The sequence below is a fragment of the Fistularia commersonii genome, chromosome 12 (genome assembly GCF_037954325.1).
Source record: "Fistularia commersonii isolate RoL2024-O1a breed Wild chromosome 12, RoL_Fcom_v1.0, whole genome shotgun sequence".
Taxonomy (NCBI): Eukaryota; Metazoa; Chordata; class Actinopteri; order Syngnathiformes; family Fistulariidae; genus Fistularia; species Fistularia commersonii.
In genome coordinates this window covers 18,406,363-18,424,154 of record NC_141295.1, presented here as the reverse complement: position 1 = coordinate 18,424,154, position 17,792 = coordinate 18,406,363, and the positions used below count along the sequence as shown (strand labels likewise).

The window sequence follows — 17,792 nt, the reverse complement described above, 5'->3', positions numbered from 1 at the left end:
TGTCCAGAAGACCAGGTGGAAAGGTAGCCATGCTAGAAGCTTAGGTTCAGGTTTTCAGTTGTGCCATCGCAGTATTGACAGGAAGAGAAATAGGGGAAGAGCTACCTTGAAGGAGGAGTTTGTTAGGAATGTTCTGGAAGTGCAAAGAGTAAGACTCTGAAGTTGGAAATAGAAGGTGCGGTGCTACATGTTGTTAGCAGTTATGCCCCACAGGTGGGAGGTGAGTTAGAGAAGGAAAAATTTTGGAGTTAGACAAAGTGGGAGTTGGTGCAGACCTCGATGGACAGAGTGGTGCAGGCAAAAGAGGTGGTGAAGAAGTGATGGGCAGATTTGGTCTCCAGGATAGGAACACAGAGGGACAGATGGTGGTAGACTTTGCAAAAATACTTGCTCCAGAAGAGGCAGGAACATAGGTTAACTAATAAGAGCAGAGGTAGGAGTACGCAGGTAGACTACATCTTGGACAGATGATGCAATCTGAAGGTGAGAGTGTAGCCAGACAGCATGGGATGGTGGTTTGTCACTAAGGAGGATGAAGAGGAGAAAGGAAGAGCAGAGGACAAAGGTGTCGGAAGCTGAAAAGGGAGGAGTCTAGACAAGCTGTGGGTGGTCAGGGTGAACTTCCAGATGACTAATGTGGTCAGGGGGAAAGGTAGGACAGGACTTGATGTGTCTTCTGGAAGGAGAGTAGCTAAGGAGACTTGGTGGTGGTGGAATGAAGAAGTGCGGGAGTACGTGCAGAGAAAGAGGTTAGCCAAAAATAAGTAGGACATTGAGGGGACTGAATAGAGCAGACAGTAGTACAAAGTAAATGTACAAGTAACAAAGGCCAAACTAAGGGCGTATGATGACTTGTATGCTCGGTTGGACAGTGAGGAGGGAGGGAATGATTTATACATAGTTTATCCCTCATTCTTTACCCTCTGTTGGCAACACAGTGATAGAGATGGGAAGGACGTGCAGGATGTTTGGGTGATGGAGGATATAGGAGGGAAAGTCTCGACAGGTGCCAGAAGATGGAAGCAAACAAAACAAATAAAATAGGATGAAAAAACATGACCTTTAATTGATGAAAGACTGTCTTGCATTTGAAAAGTAGCCTGTTGCTTTTTTTCTCTTTCGGCCTTGAATTGAGCTCATGATAATTATAATAAATAACAATTTAGATGAGTTTAAAAATAAAACAAAAAAATGTTTTATTTTTTTATTTTTCTATCTTTTTAAATTAAAAACAGTGCCTTCCTTGTGTCGGCTCATTCTGACCTTGTTAACCGAACAGTGTGTTTTCCAGCTGTGAGCATCTGGATCATGAACAGACTGCATCCTCACACCCCCCCGTTATCAGTGTGACTTTGACCTGCTCCTCTTATCGTCCATGTGTGTGTGTGTGTGTGTGTGTGTGTGTGTGTGTGTTTGTGTACACTACCAGAAAAGACAAGGTCCAGCAGAACGGCGCGTTTCCTGTCTCTTAGGCTGCTCATGGAGGGAAAGTAAAAGTCCAAGATGAGGAAACCGATGCTGCCAAGGAAACAGGCCACTCCCACGGTGACGCCATAGTTACAGGCGTCAGCGTTGTTGTTGAAGACGCAGAGCAAACGCTCGCTGCCGATGTTGATGTAGCCCTCGTTCACGATGCAGCTGAACACCACCATGGAGAAAACCTGCAAGGGCGTGTGAGGAGACACACACACACACACACACACACACACACACACACACACACACCGTACTGTTTATTATTTCACGGGTAGAAGAGAATGAAGTCACAGGTGTGTGTGAATAGTTCGCATTCCACACACACACACTCACACCCTGCAGATCATGCTTCGGTCTTCCTATCCTGTTGATATGACGCTATGTCCCGATATGCAATATAAATGAGAGGATGAACGGATGGATGAATGAATGAATGAATGAATGAATGAATCATTCCTCATATACTTTGCTCTTTCTATGGTTTTTAACACTAACAAGCTGAATGCTTGATTTTGAATATTGTTAACACTGTATCTTCATGTGTCTGGAGGTTCTCAGTCATCCAGGTCTTGGCGAATTCTTGTAAAATATAGATTTTCTGGTAAATTTTTTGTTTAAAAAAAAATATATTATGTTAGGAAACCCCTTAGATGAGGGCTGAAACGTCTTCATGTGTAAAAATCCGGGAGCCTGCGGATCGAGCCGGTCGCCGTTTGGAGTAAAATATCACTGCATGAATAAATTTGCACTTAATCGCATTAAATTTACCCCGAACGGCCGGAGATCTCGGTTGTTTTGGTAATCCAGGTGACGTAGCTTTTTTGGAAACCGCATGATCGGACATGTGGTGCGGACACTGATCTTTTGAGAACAGATCCTCATGATCGTATGCCCGTGGAGGCTTAACGGCACATCTGCACTCCATCACACGACAACGGTCGGCAGAGACATTCGTTCATTCATTCATTATCTGGGACGCTCAACCCGGAACTCAAGGTTGGTACATGACACTCATTCATGTCATATAGAGATCCAAGCATTCACCCTTTCATTCACATGTCATAGAAACATACCTCTTTATCAAGCACTACCCCAATAATTGCACTTAGCCCCCAACCCCACGAAGAAAAAAAAAAAAAAAACAAAGAAAGGAATGTATGTATATGGTTTTGAGATGCTTTTTGTCAGTGGGGTCACTTCTGACTTCCGACAACTGGTACTTTGGATCTTAGGTGACTGAGTTGCACTTTTTGTAAGTCACTTTGGATAAAAACGTCTGCCCAAAGGCTGTAAGTCAGTGTTTCCAAACCACTGTGCCGTGAGAGATCATCAGGTGTCCCGTGGAAAAATGCCCACTTTCACCCGATTGGTCCGAAAATTATTTATCCAACGCAAATAATGTGTCTTCCTATGTCTATGTGGGCAGCGTGTCCATTCCATGGCGACGGGTAGTGAATGAACCTGTGCATCTGTGTATCAGAGGGATTAGTGACGCTTTGGGTGATACATTTTTCAAATAAAAAGTACTTGTATCTGCGTAAACAAACAGGCAGCGTTGTTGAAAACTACCAAGACGAGTGAGAAAGCGGTGAAAGCTGAACTCGTCTCTAAATCCAAACAGCCAAACTCCGTAGCAAAACATTAATACTACCTGCCGGCTAAATCATTGTAGAAGAAATGCTCGACTCTGACGCTGATAAAGAAATAGCCAGTTCTCTCAAATGATACCATTTCCAGACATATCGATGACGTGTCTTCAGACATTGAAAAAAGTGTTCTGGAAAAGTTGCACATCAGTGGGAAATTTGCATTGCAACTTGACGAATCTACAGATATTAGATATATTAGATTTCACACTAAGTAAAGTGAGACTATGGTTTCATTCTAATTCGTTCAAAAATGTTTTTGACATATGTATTTGGTGGTGTGTGATTTTTCTAATGTAAAATATGTGCCGTGGCTCAAAAAAGGTTGAGAAACACTGCTGTAATGTAATGTAATGTAATGTAAAAATAACATGCACCCTCTTGTTCATGTGATAGACAAGTATTCACCCTCTCATTCACACGTCATAGAAACAAATATTCACATTCTCATTCATGAATCATATAGAGACATCCAAGCATTCACCCTTTCATTCATAAGTCAAATAGACACAACATTCACCCTCTCATTCTGGTGTGATAGTAACAATAAAATACACCGTCTCATTCACACGTCATTCAGCCATTAACCCTCTCATTTATATGTCATAAACAACCATTCATCCTCTCATTCAGATACAAACGACATTCACGCATTACATACATACAAGTATTCACCCAGTCATTCACGTGTCATAGAGACATCACGCATTCACCCTTTCATTCATGAGTCAAATAGACACAGCTTTCGCAGGTCATAGAGACATACAGCAAGTCACCCTCTCATTCAGGTGTGATTTAGAAACAAAGATTCACCCAGACATTCACAGGTCAGAGACATCTGAGCATTCACACACACACAACATTCATCTTTTCATTCACACATTATAGATACTGTTATTTCCGGACGATAAGCCGCGACTTTTTTCACTTAAACAACGATGCAGCTAATATATGTTTTTTTTTTTTTTTTTTTTGGGGGGTGGGGGGGGGGTTAACCAGCTTCACGCCGCTAAAACATTTATCTTCTTCACATCAGACCGGTGAAATTACCGGGAAATCCTGAGTCTGTTCAAGATAGCGATCGGCTAGCCGGTGCGGCTTATATTGCGGTGCGCTCTATAGCCCAGAAATGACGGTACATTCAAGCATTCACCCTCTCATTCATGAGTCAAATAGACAACATTCATCCTCTCATCCACATGTGTATTGAACCTCCCTGCATGTGTTTGGACCGTGTGAGGAACCCCACGCAGACACGTGGAGAACATGGAGCCTCCACAGTCCAACCGGCACCTTCTGTCCAGGAGGTGGAAGCTCGAACAGCTTCTCCGCCGCGCCGCCCGGCAACAAGTAAGCAAGTGTTTACGGCGAGCACAAACAACACAATAAATAGAAGTAAAAATCCGAAAAATGGAGCAAACCTTCCTTCACCCGCCATCCAATGACTGACTTTGCATATTAATCGTTTCCTGTCTGCAAAACCCTCCGATGTGTTTATTCTACTGGTTTGTTTGTTTTTTTTCGCCACCTCCAAATTGAATTCGGAGTGCAAAGAGGGAGGAGGGAGCTGGTGTTTTCCTCCTCCTCCTCCTCCTCCTCCTCATCCGTTCATCCCGAAAACAAAGAAAACAAAAGAGGCCGCGTCTGGATCGACCGGTGCGGGAAAATACCCCCCGCCCCCCCCCCCAAAAAAAACAAACAAACCGAGATATCTAAATAAAAATGAGACATTGACGGTTTTAAATGGATGCACAAAAGAGAAGGAGGTGGAGAGAGAGGGAGGGATGGAGGGGCTGCAGGCCCGGACGTGCACGGGATTCTTACCCACGACAGGAGGCGGAGGATGGTCCGGGGATGCGTGAAGAAGGCGACCGGGTCGAAGGCGACGCCGCCGGCCTTCGTGGCGCCGTACGCGCCCCTGGCCTCCATCCCGCCGGAGGAGGAGCAGCCTTCGCCCGCGGAGACGAGCAGCGACGGCCGGGGAGCAGCGCGGGGCGGCGGCGGCGGCGGCGGCGTCTTCCGTCCTCCAGCCTCCGTGCGTGAAGTCACGCCGCGTCACCGGCGCCGCTCCGAGGCTGCGCCGCAGAATTAACCGTGAACGCACGGCGTGGGCGCGCAGGTGGACGGACGCCTGCAGGGTGGGGGGGGGGGGATTCTCAGACAGGTCTGAAATCTTCAAATCCTGCACAAACTCATGTCTCTCGAACGCACCGGCTGGCTTTTTATTCGAGATTTAAAATAATATAAATACAGGTGTGGATGCTCTGCACGTCTTTGTCATTATTTAAAATATTTTTTCAATGAAATCTATATATATTTTATTTTTTATTATATTTTTTTAAATTATGTTTTTTTATATCAAATATAAATCATAATAACGAGGTATTAGCGTAATCATTATTATTAAATTTTCATCCTGCAATTTTATCATTAATTTATCATCATCATATTATGTATTAATTATTACAATTATAACATTAAAACTATATTATTATTATTATTATTATTATTATTATGGGGCAGCACCTGGGATAGGCTCAATGATTTAATTGATATTTTTTTAATTACTATTTTTATTATTACATTATGTATTTACTACTCTTATTATATTATACTTATCATTATTATGGGGCAGCACCTGGGTTAGGCTCCATAATTCAATTATTACTTATTTTTCATCCATCATTATTCTTAGAATGGGATCCTGTGATCAACAGGCAGGGTGTGGTTGGACCTGTGATAGACTCCATTAATTAATTATTTTAATAATTATTATAATTATATTATATGATAATTATCATAATACTATATACAATAATTATATAATGAATATAATAATTGTAATTATTATGACTTGTTCATGCATTCCTTTACCAATCATGTTTATTTAACCGTCGTTGTTCGACGGGTCCGGGTTCAGTCGACAGCAGAGACATACAAGCATTCATTCACTCATCTGGGCAATTCAATGAACTCCTGCATGCATTCAAACCCTGCTTTTGGACTTAATATCATTATTATTATTATTATTATTATTATTACGTGGCCCTGAAAATTGGTTTGCAGTCCAGGGTGAACTTTGCTTCTCCCTCAGTGACAGCTGGGATCGACTCCAGCCCTCCATGACCCTGACCTCAACATGAGCAGTGCTGAGAATGAATGAATCCATGTTCATTATAATAATAATAATAATAATTTTTATTATTATTATTACTATTTTAATCAAGGGGAGAATACAGGTCACATCTGCTGTTTGCAAAGCCCTTCGAACAGGATTATGAAATTAACCGTGCATTAAGCAGATTGAACAGCTGTTCCCCAAAAAGAAAGCCTGGAATGTGACGGCTGAGAGTTGGAATAATGAACACATGAACGCCTCCTGAGCCTGCAGAGCTCCGCGGGTTCGGACTCCTCCTTCTTCCTCGGTTTGTTTGAAGCTGAAACTGAAAGATACGGCAGCGTCAGCCTGGGCGTGTTTTCAGGATTTATTCGTGCATGAAACACACACACACACGGTTCTGTTCTTAAAGCTCGTCTTTTCGTTTTTTCGCATCCTTAGCTTTCGCCGCCTCGATGTACTTCCTCCTGTCTTCGTCTTCCTGCAAGCGAAGAGAGATTTTTTCTTTTTTTTTTTTTTGGACAAAAGGGAAGTATTTTTAGCAGACCGAAGGCGGCTGGAGATTTACCTTCACCCTGTCCTTCTGGGCTATTTTCATCTCCTTACGTACAAACTTCAGCAGGTCCTCCACCTTCATCTCGCCGGTGTAAATCACCATCTGCCGGGGAAACGCGCGTCAAATCCCGCCGTTATCGTCGTTCGAGACATCTTATCTCTCTTCGCCCCAGAACATGCCCTTGGCTTTTAGCGACAGATTACATCGGACTCAAAGGAAACGTTCTCCTCAAGCTAATTAGCAAGCGTCATCGCGTTTTCAGGCGTCGGACGGTTCCGGCGGCGTACCCTTTCGGCGTACAGGGCGGGGAAGAGGCAGACGGCCGGGTAGCGGCGCTGCGTCGACAGGTTGATGTCGTTGGCGGAGGCGTCGATTCGAGCGACGACCACGTCCTCCTGCTCCGAGAAGGCCTCGGCCACTTCCTCCAACAGCGGGAAAAGAGCGCGCGACTCGACGCTGTAGGGAAGATCTGGAGGAGACACGTGCACAGCGATGATGCTAGCATCGCGGGAAAAGGATGACGGTGGATGAACACGTGTTCGGAGTTACATTTCAAGCCTTAACGTGGAACTGCATGCATGTATTTTGGTTAAAGAGCGTTTTAGCATCTCGCTAATTAGCATCTCGCGTTCATCTCACACGTGGGAGCCTTTCTGCCCCCCGATTGGTCGCTTCGTGGACATGTGGTCGGCAACCAGGAAGTAAAGTTGTCGTCGTTACGGGAAAATCGGCGTTATCAGATGGTGTGAAAGCAAACCTTCAGGTGGAGGATGAAGAATCAGAAGATAGCGTGACGGACCCAATGGTTGGATCTCTATAATAGGTCAATAATCTACCTGGAATCGATTACGTTCCTGTAGTTTTGATAATTGATTATTAATTTGTTATACAGTGGACCCTCGCTACTTCGAGGTTTGATTTTCACTCTTTTTTTTTTTTTTTTTTTATTATTCGGTTCTCATGATTGATCATTTTTTAGCAGTATTTGATGTTTTTTTTGTGATGAAATAGCCATACCCTAGCCTAAGAAGAAAAAAAAAAGATATATATATAGTAAAATTAAACTAAACTGAGGCGACGATATGGGTCTGTCACCTTTTGGAACTTGATTAGCGGGGGCGTGGCACTTTATAATTAAATTACAGTAATAATTACTATAATTACAATTTGCACCATTTTGTACAGTAATTTATTTATACATATATACACATATTTTTTTCGCGTAACCCTTTTGAAATTTTAAATGAACTAACACAGCATATAACGTTATTTTTTTATGCGTTTATGCTATGTATAAACAAAAAAAAAAAGTTTTTTTTATGTTTTTTCACTGCAGTGAAAACGAAATGACATTTCTGCATGCAACAAAACATTTTGAATGCTGGAAAAATATGTTTTGTTGAAGGTTACTTTTATTTAAAAATTCTCAATGTCTATTAGAGTCTTCTTAGCATTTATGGAAAAAAGCGCTAAACTTAAATTGCCGTCGTCTCTGTGCAGTCGCTTTTTAAGAGCCACAAAAAGATGCTAACACATTTAGCTGTTTCCAGATCTCCACAATCTTCAAATTTAAAATGATATTTTGAAATGAACCAACTAAATTGAAATACATTTGAATTGAATACTGCGAGGGTTGCCGAGCCCTGGCCTATACTGATGTTTCTGAAGAAAAAAAAATGTCGGTTCGTAAATATCGTGAAAATGTATCACGTCTCGACTTCGCGGAAACTTACTTTTCGCGGAGGGGGGGGTCTTGGAAAGTATCTCCAGCGAAAAGTCAGGGTATTTGTTCTTCTACAAACTCCAATTTGATCGGTCGCACGTCTCCGACACCTTTCACCGACGGAAACACGGTGGAGAAACGGCTCTTACGTACAGAACAAGACCAAAACCGTCCTGTTGGGGTTGAAGGCCACCTTCTCCAGCGTCTCTCCAACCAGCTGCTTCACCCGCTGGCGGTCCCAGCCCTCCGGCACCGGCTCGCTCTGCAGCTTCGGCTGCTCCACACACACACACACACACACACACACACACACAGGGTGTACATCAGGGCAACCTCAGTATAAGAGCTGTCACACACACACACACACACCAGAGGTACCTTGGCGTTGCCGTCCAAATAGGACTGGCAGAACTTCTTCACGGTCTCGGCGTCCAAGATGTCCGACGGCAGGTGGTAGGTCACATGGTTGGTCAGGTTGACCAATCGGACGAGCGGCGCCTCGAAGGTGCGCACCTGGAAGTACTCCATCATGCGGCCGTTGCGGTGCTCGTCGACGTTCACCAGCACGAACACGATCTGGACACACATGCAACACGGTGAGCTCCTGCGAGTGTGTGTGTGTGTGTGTGTGTGTGTGTATGGTTGTCACCTTCGTCCTGAACGCCGCGGCAGCTTCTTTGAAGGCGGCGTCCAGCTCCTGGAAGTCTGAGGAGCTTTTGTTGGCAAACAGCAGGGCGTGGTTGAGCACCGGCAATGCCAGGATCTGAGCGGCCGTCTGCAGCGGAGCATCGACACCATCAATGCTTACGATCGATCATCGGATCAATCGGGTTGATTGATAAAGCTCTCATAAACGTTAAGGTGACATCTCGATCTGCGGCGTTCAACCATCACCGTCACACGTGTTCTTCACACGCTTGTTTCAAATTGTGGGTGTGTTCCAAATATTTATTTATCACCAGTCTCATTCTGAACACACACACACACACACACACACACACACACACACACACACACAACATATACAATTTAAATCTAAAATAATAAATTTAGTTTCATACCCATGTCATTCTCTCTCTCTCTATTGATATATATACATCATCATCAAACCATTGAGGTCTCCCTCATTTTCAGGGTCGACAGGTTTTTATACATAAAAATATATATTGATTAAAATTGATGAATATGAATTTAGATATATAGTTTTATAATTGATATATATTCATAAAATTCTCTCTCTCTCTATATATATACATATTACACACACAAATTTTATATCTAAGTCTCTCTCTATATATATATGAGATACATTTATATAGCTTTTAGCTTGTATGTATACACACACACACACACATTTCATATTCAATTTAAAGCTAAAATAATAAATTTAATTTTATATCCATCTCATTCTCTCTCTCTTTCTATTGATATATATATATAGATTAAAATTGATAAATTTATATATATATATATATATATATATATATATATATGTTACACACACACACAATTTTATATCTCAGTCTCTCTCTCTCTCTCCCTCTCTCTATATATATGAGATGCATTTATATAGCTTTCAGTTTGTATGTATACACACACACACACACACATATATATATATATATATATATATATATATATAAAATGAGACACATTCACATAACATTCATCCATTCCATTTTGATTCTGTAAGTATATTATTTCCATCCAGCTCATTTTGTCCGTCTGTGTGTGTATATCTACACATACACACACACACACACACACACACACACACACACACACACACACACACACACACACACTATAAAAATAATTCCTATGTTGCTGGATTCTGTTTACCAATCTGATGCTCTCTCAACCTTTATAGTGTGAAACACTGGCCTGCTTAGACCTTCTCCCTCTGGGATCAATAAACTCACGCCATCTATGGATCCGTCTCACCATCGATCTGATCAGCTTCCACATGGAGACGTTCAGAGAAAAGCATCTGGTTGTGAAATCACATCAAGGAGATCCACCTCCACCCACCTCTCCGGTGTATTCCGTCACAGCGTCCATCTGGTAGACGGTGATGAAGATGACCAGCTCCTCTTTGGAGGTCTGGGGCATCATTTTATAAGCCTGGATAAGCTTGGACTGCAACACACACACACACACACACACTTTTGTGAGCAGCGTCACAGATATCTCCATGCTAACTTTAAATACGTGACGAGGAGGCGGATGGACCAGGCGGAGGAGCTATAAGAACACTGACTTGTCCACCAAATACACAATTTCCTGGAGTGATGGTGGTCGAGATGTTTCTCCAGGAGCTGAAAGTGTCTTCATCGTACGCCTGAAGCAAAGAGCCAGTCAGATCTTCCTTGAAATGAGCATGGAGGAGGTCCAAGGAAGCAGGTAGATACCAGATCCTGGTCAAATGGGTGGAGAAGGTAGCGGAGATGAAGGGGACGGAAGGTGGACAAGAGGCTGGAATGGCCTTAATGAAAAGTGGAGGTGAAGAGCAGATGTGTTCTCTGGTTTGGAGACACTGAGGAGAAGATGGAAGATACCCCACGACACCCTGAGGAGAAGACTGGTCCACCCTGGCAGAAGATAAGAGGATCGTGGAGGATCGTGATGACGTCTACATCGAGGTGGCCAAACGACGACGGATGGTCCAACACAGCAGAGCCAGCACTTCAGGACTAGAGGTCCACCTCCACTTGGAGGATGAGGACCATTCCTTGGAGGACAACAATGTCCACATCCTGGCCAGAGGAGACACATGGTTCCAGAGAGGAGACCATGAACATCTCTGAGCAGAGGAGGAGCCTCAGGCACGCCGCCGTCCTGGGATCAGTACCAGGATGGAGAAGCAAATGTGGACCTCCAAACAACCAGGAAGGATCCACCACCAGAACCGGCCCATGGTACCTTCTATCTGAGCTTCAGTCCATGAGATCCAAGAGGTTTCACATTCTGAGAATGTTGGCTTCATCTTTTCAGAGTCTAATCCAGGTAAATCCCAAAGAGTTGCTCCTTTGACCCACCTAAGGACACCCCCGTTAGAACAACAACCCCATTCCACCTAGCTTTCTCCAAGTTTCTACCTAGCTTCCTCCTAGTTTCTACCTAGCTTCCTCCTAGTTTTCTCCTAGCTTCCATCTAGCTTCCTCCTAGCTTTCACCTAGCTTCATCCAAGCATACAACTAGCATCCTCTTAGCTTCCACCTAGTTTCTACCTAGCTTCCTCCCAGCTTCCACCTAGCTTCCACCTAGCTTTCTCCTAGCTTCCACCTAGCTTCCTCTTAGCTTCCTCCTAGTTTCTACCTAGCTCCCTCCCAGCTTAAACCAAGCTTCCTTCTAGCTTCCACCTAGCTTCTCCTTATCTTCCTCCTCGCTTCCTACTAGCTTCCCCCTGGCTTCCACCTAGCTTCCATCTCGCCTCCTCCTAGCTTCCTCCTAGCTTTCTCCTTGCTTACACCTAGCTTCCTCTTAGCTTCCTCCTAGTCTCTACCTAGCTTCCTCATCGCTTACACCTAGCTTTCTTCTAGCTTCCACCTAGCTTCTCCTTACCCTCCTCCTCGCTTCAACCTAGCTCCCTCCTTGCTTCCTCCTAGCTTCCTCCTAGCTTTCTCCTGGCTTCCACCTGGCTTCCTCCTAGCTTCTGCTTCATCTGCATCACGAGCCATCATAACCCAGACCTGCAAACCCTGGCAGATGGATTTGGAAACTCCACACAGGACATCAGAGCTGAAGCCTCTGAGATGAGGAACATCTTCAAGTGGAGACAATCAAGTCCAGTTGCCACGACAGGAATCCACTGTGACCTTGAGGACGGAGAACCTCCACAGACATCAGAGGGACGGCTCATGGTAGATGTTCTGGAGATCCAGTCAGACTGAGATGGTTTGGAGATGAACGGAGGAGGGACGGAGAAGATGCAGGACAAGAGAGGGTTTGATGCAGGCAGGTGATTGGCTGTGGCGAGCAGAAGCTCCTTGAACATGTGGTCGTGTGTGTGTGTGTGTGTGTGTGTGTGTGTGTGTGTGTGTGTACCTTCCTCAGCAGCAGCACCACATCGTGTGTGAGGCCATATTTGCTGACGACATCGTCGTTTTGTGTCACCGCAAAGCCGACATCGGGGAGGTCGACTGCTGCCGCATAAAACACCCTCACGTAGTCGCTGTCCAGCTCCTGCCCACACACACACACACACACACACATACACACACACACACACACACACACACACTTGGTTGTCACATATACCATTCCCCCTAACGAAGAGTTAACACCCAAGCTCACGTTTCTCACCTTGAAGAACCCGACGACCTGCAGCTCGTCCGAGGCCTCCCATTGGCCGAGCTCGCCGAGGAGGTCGGCGGCCGACCCCGCCCTCCTTCTCAGCCAGGTCACGATGGACGCCGAGCTCTGAGGAACTTCATCGCGGCCGAAGGGGGAAAAAATATTTAAATCAAACAATTTTTGGCGATTTTACTACCAGAAAAAATAATCCCATCACGACTGACCTGTCAATTATTGTCAAACTCATTTCTCATGGCGGCCACATTCGGCCTAAAGTGGGCCGGACCATTAAAATAATAGCATATTCAGCAATAAATAACCAAAATATCATGTCTTTCCTCTGTTTTGGTGTAAAGAAGTACAAGGACATTAGGAAAATCTTGGAATTGAATGAACAATCTTTTTACAAAACATTTCATCAAACACCTCATATTTCCTTCAACAAAAGTGTAATTTACTTTTATCATTCACATGTTTGCATTGCAATCATGTGATCATGCGATCCCACTGATCGTACAAAGGCACAAAACTTTAACAAGTAATTGGTATTGAAAAATATAGTCATGCACTTTAAGATTAAATGAGACTTATAAAGAAAGGGATTTTTAAACCATTTACACATGTGCATATAAAATCTAAATTGAATCCCTGCCTACACCTTACAAATTAAAGAGAGTGCTATTAAATGTGTAAGGATGAGAGTGTTCACCTGTCCTGTAAATGTGTAAACTTCATCCATGAAACATGCAAACACATACAATACACACTGAAAATGTATGGAGTTGCATGAACAGTAGAATTCCAACATACTCGTTTGTAGTGAAGCTGGTGACTAACATTAAATTGCACATTTTCGCTAGCAATTAACTAGCTGGCTTTTACCGCTGCTCCACTGATTTCTCAGCTGTGGGTGAAAGTGGACGCTGTTTCTTCAGACCTGCCAGTGATTGGTTGATCTTATCTCTTCTCAGTTTCTTTGCAAGCAGTCATATTTTTCGCTCTGATGAGTCTCGTATTGGCGCCGAATATTATATTCCTTAAATAACGAAACTTGTTGCAAACACGCCAAGCACAAAGGTTTCCCGTGCGTCTCTGTAAATAAATAGGACGTGGTCAATTTTTCTTTGAAAATTTTACACTCTTTTAACTACTTTTCTCTGTTTTGATAACAACATTTTGGCTAATGAGGGAGTAGCGGGGAGGTGGAGAACAGGGTAGAAACAACATGCTAACAAGCAGCAGATGACGCATTGATAACATCTGCTGATTGGTCCGTCTCAGTGATGCGGATTGACCGAAATTTAATGCATTTAATCAAAAAAATTAAATCCTTTTTTCACTTTCAAATTATCCTGCGGCTGCGGGCCTGGTTGAACCCCCTTGCGAGCCGGTTCCGGCCCGCGGGCCGTACGTTTGACACCCCTGATCTATACCGATTCTCATGGGGAGGGGGCGGAGCCTATCCCCGCCGCCATTGGACGAGAGGCGAGGCTCACCCTGGACGGAACCATCATCTTCAGATCTCCGAACGAGGTCCACCTACCCGGGCAGAGCACGGGGTTGTGTTTGTCTCCAGAGACGTAGAGCCGGATGTTGGAAGGCGCCGTCACGTTCAGGTCTTTCACCAGCTCCTTCTCCTTCGTCACATCCACCGCCGCCATTTTGACCTCTGACCCCCGAAGCTCCGCGGCGGCGCTTTTGAAGAGCCCGGACAAACGGAGGCTTTCTCCAGAGAGAGGAACATCTACGTTCGAGGAGACGGAGAGAGAAGACAGAGAAGGTACGTGAACGTCTGCTACGCCGGAGAGTCCAGAGCTGAAGATGAAACCGCAGATCTTCTTCTAGATCAGGGACGTCAAGCTGGTTTTCACCGAGAGCCACGTCAGCATCATGGTTGCCCTCAACGCCAACAGTACAAATAGAACTTACTGTAAAATAAACTCCATCACGTTAAATAACTCATTCAAATCCAAAATAATCCATATGCATTTGCATAGATGCAAAAAAAAAAAAAAAAAAAAGTTTACTCTTTTCCAAAGCTTTCTTTCTCCGCTGCAGTGTTTTTGGATTTTGTGAACAAATTCTGCCGCCGTCGTCGTTTGGCTTTTAATTGTCGGACAATTTGTTGTTTTTTTCCGGAAGGCTAACTTTAGCATACTTAGCTCCGTGTTTTGTGTCAAACCGCTTTTTTCTCCTTGAAGGACAAACATGTGTTTTCCTTCCCATCTTTCCTGAAACATCCTTCCATCTGCATCGACTTTTCTCTTCCTGGACGTTTAGGGATAATTTGAATTTCTCAATTCCACATGTTGAAAATGGCGTTTATGTGGAAAAACATCGACACGAATTGTGGGAAATGTAGTTTAAGTCAATGCACGTGTGACTTATTTATTTAAAGACAATGTTCAAGACAAATCAAGAGTCTCTGTTCCAAATCTGGTCCGTTCAGTCCTTCAGTATCTCCACCGCTTCTCAGGAAGCCCAGCTCTCATTGGGCGAGAGGTGGGGTTCACCCCGTACCGACCAATCACAGAGCCTCACGTTGACATACGAACGTTCGGCTTCTGACGGAGTTATACGACTCCTTGATTCACGTTCAGGGTCTCCGCTGAAGCTTCTTCTTCAGCCTCTGGACAACACAGAACCGCCTGAGGGAAGACAAATGAACCCATCCCAGATGTCGTCGGAAGGAGAACCTGCTTCCACCACAAGCAGAAGAGCAACGTCCACTCTGAATGATTTATCGCCCGCGAGCCGTGTGACAACAACGACCTCCGAGCTTCTTATATAAGCGGAGGAACGTCTCTGAATCACAAGGCGGCCGGAAAGAACTGCCCTTCATCTGGAACGGACCTTCTGAAGGACACGGCCGGTTCCCCGCAGAGCTCCTGCACCTGCAGAAAATAGGATCCGGGGATTTATTTACGCCGATAAACCGAACGTAGTCGAATAAAACGCGGAGGACGCCGGAAAGCGACGGCTCAGCTGTCAAGCCGTCGCCTCGCGGGAGGATATTTCTCTTCCGCGCAGACGGAGAACCATCTGCGTGGAAGAGGTGGAGGCCAGAAGGTCCGTCCAACCCCTCGTTTCCCCCCTTCTGTCGCGCAAACATAACCGATCTTGGTTTTGTAGCGTCATCCGGAGCTTAGAAGCCGGTTGCGTCGGCGCGGCAGGTGTCCAGCCACCGGCCGGTTGCGCTTCTGCAACGGCGTCACCTTCACGCCCAACTCGCCGCACGTGGCACCGCCTTCCAGGATCTAATCATCACCGCTCCATAAACCAGGCCTGGTTTGGAGGTCCTCCAGGAAGTTCAAGACCTGAATAATTTACTCTGAGTGGTTGTTCGCTCCGGTTCCCCTGCACTTTTTCCAATTCCGAGCGGATCGGCCTCCGGCGGGAACCCCGCTGCCTCCCGCAGGGTTCTCCGAAGACTCGGAATTGGAAAGAGAAGGTCACCTCGGAGAAGAAGGGAAAGGTGTCACCGTGAAGCCTCCTGTCCAACTTACAAAAGTGCACCAGAAGCTGTTTGTACTTCCTCAGCGCTCTGTGGAAGGTCCCCTTCTGCAGCTGCAGCACTCCATCCTCCTCCGGGGGGGCTTTGTCCGCCACACACACACGTTCACACACACACAGGGTCGTCACGCACAGAAACCACAATGTCCTCATGTCGGTTCACCCACGGAAAGACAAACGTTGGCGGTGGGAAGCGTGGAAAGGAAGGTCCGCGGGGCGTGACCGGGCGAAGGCCCCACGTTGCGGGTTGCCAGGTTGGGCGGATTTCCGGATTTGAGCGTCGGCTTGCGACCCGCTTCTGAACCGTTTGCGAATCAACGTGCACGCAAGGATGGGTGTGCACGCCGCAAGATTGACACCTGATAAAAAAAATAGGAACAAAAATACAAGATTAATGACGGAAATCACCGATACATCAATTGATGTGCTATTAAATGCATCAATGATAACAACGTAGCCTACGAGTACATATTTATGGCTTTCTACATGGCATTTCTACATTCATTTTTTAATACTTTTAAAGAATTTATTGCAGTTGTGTCATTTCAAACGTAATATTGAGGCATTTTTTTAGTTGTGGTTGGGCTGAAAACCGCCCTCCTTACCTGGCAACCCGCTATCTGTCGGCTCCGGCGCCGCGGCTGTCGCTCATTAACTTTGCTATCTTTGTGGCGCCCTTTCGCTGTAAACTCATATCAAGTAAGCAAAAACATTTTAAATGCCCTTCGCAGGAGAGTGTTTGCCAAACAAGGTCAAAATAGAAATGCAAATCCAGGCAGAAACACACACACACACTGACAGATCATACACACTTACCCCTCCTGCATCCAAACAACCCCGGGAAAATTAAATCGACGTTTAAATGTCTAAAATTCTAGATTATAGCACATTATAATAGTACATTTAGTTGATGATTATTATTTCTATATTTTTGTGCTGACACTACGTTACTATTGTTATTGTATCCTGAAGATCTTTGATTTTCAAACCTCCTTCTGTGTGATTGGTCAGTTCATGGACACGTGATCGGTAACAAGGAAGCGAGGGTTATTGTTTTGATTTTTTTTTTAAATACATATTTTTATATTCCCTACATATATATATATATATATATATATATATATATATATATATATATATATATATAGAGAGAGAGAGAGAGAGAGAGAGAGAGATACTGCTGAAAAATATAGGGAACACTAAAATCTTAGATCTGAATAAAATATTCTTATTAAATATTTTGGTCTTTATATAGTTCAATGTGCTGATAACAAAATCACACAAAAATAATCAATGGAAATCAGATGTATGAACCCACGGAGGTCTGGATTAGGAATCACACTCAAAATGAAAGTGGAAAAGCACAAGACAAGCTGAATGAGCTTGAAACAAATCCAAATGAAACTTTGATTTCTCACCAGTGTGATTAACTTGGAGTTACATTGTGTTGTTAAAGTGTTCCCT

General features: G+C 44.4%; 2 protein-coding genes across 4 annotated transcripts in view; both read right to left on the bottom strand.

Annotated features, from left to right (window-relative positions):
• Positions 1-5,208, bottom strand: part of LOC147229052 (synaptogyrin-3-like) — an 11,509-nt gene extending 6,301 nt beyond the window's left edge. Inside the window, exons 1-2 of the mRNA XM_086157531.1 lie at positions 4,947-5,208; positions 1,427-1,661 (exon numbers count right to left, since the gene is read on the bottom strand). Of these exons, the coding sequence (XP_086013657.1) occupies positions 1,427-1,661; positions 4,947-5,051 (340 nt within the window). The 5' untranslated portion in view covers positions 5,052-5,208. The remainder of the gene's footprint in view (positions 1-1,426; positions 1,662-4,946) is intronic.
• Positions 5,209-5,991: 783 nt separating this feature from the next.
• On the bottom strand, positions 5,992-17,339 carry LOC147229051 (protein disulfide-isomerase-like protein of the testis). 3 transcript variants are annotated; one of them, XM_086157523.1, is made up of 13 exons: positions 16,934-17,339; positions 16,322-16,687; positions 14,359-14,559; positions 12,825-12,949; positions 12,567-12,704; positions 10,551-10,658; positions 9,169-9,294; positions 8,898-9,095; positions 8,673-8,793; positions 7,084-7,265; positions 6,809-6,898; positions 6,637-6,721; positions 5,992-6,565 (listed from the first exon to the last, which is right to left on the bottom strand). In XM_086157523.1, exons 2-12 carry the CDS (start codon positions 16,479-16,481, stop codon positions 6,647-6,649), a joined length of 1,524 nt encoding a protein of 507 aa, XP_086013649.1. In that variant the 5' UTR covers positions 16,482-16,687; positions 16,934-17,339; the 3' UTR covers positions 5,992-6,565; positions 6,637-6,646. The 3 variants fall into 3 exon arrangements, with proteins under 3 accessions (XP_086013649.1, XP_086013648.1, XP_086013650.1); XM_086157522.1 differs by lacking the exon at positions 5,992-6,565 and having other exon boundaries at positions 6,595-6,721; XM_086157524.1 differs by lacking the exons at positions 5,992-6,565; positions 16,322-16,687; positions 16,934-17,339 and adding an exon at positions 14,745-14,801 and having other exon boundaries at positions 6,595-6,721.
• Between the last annotated feature and the right edge of the window lie 453 nt (positions 17,340-17,792).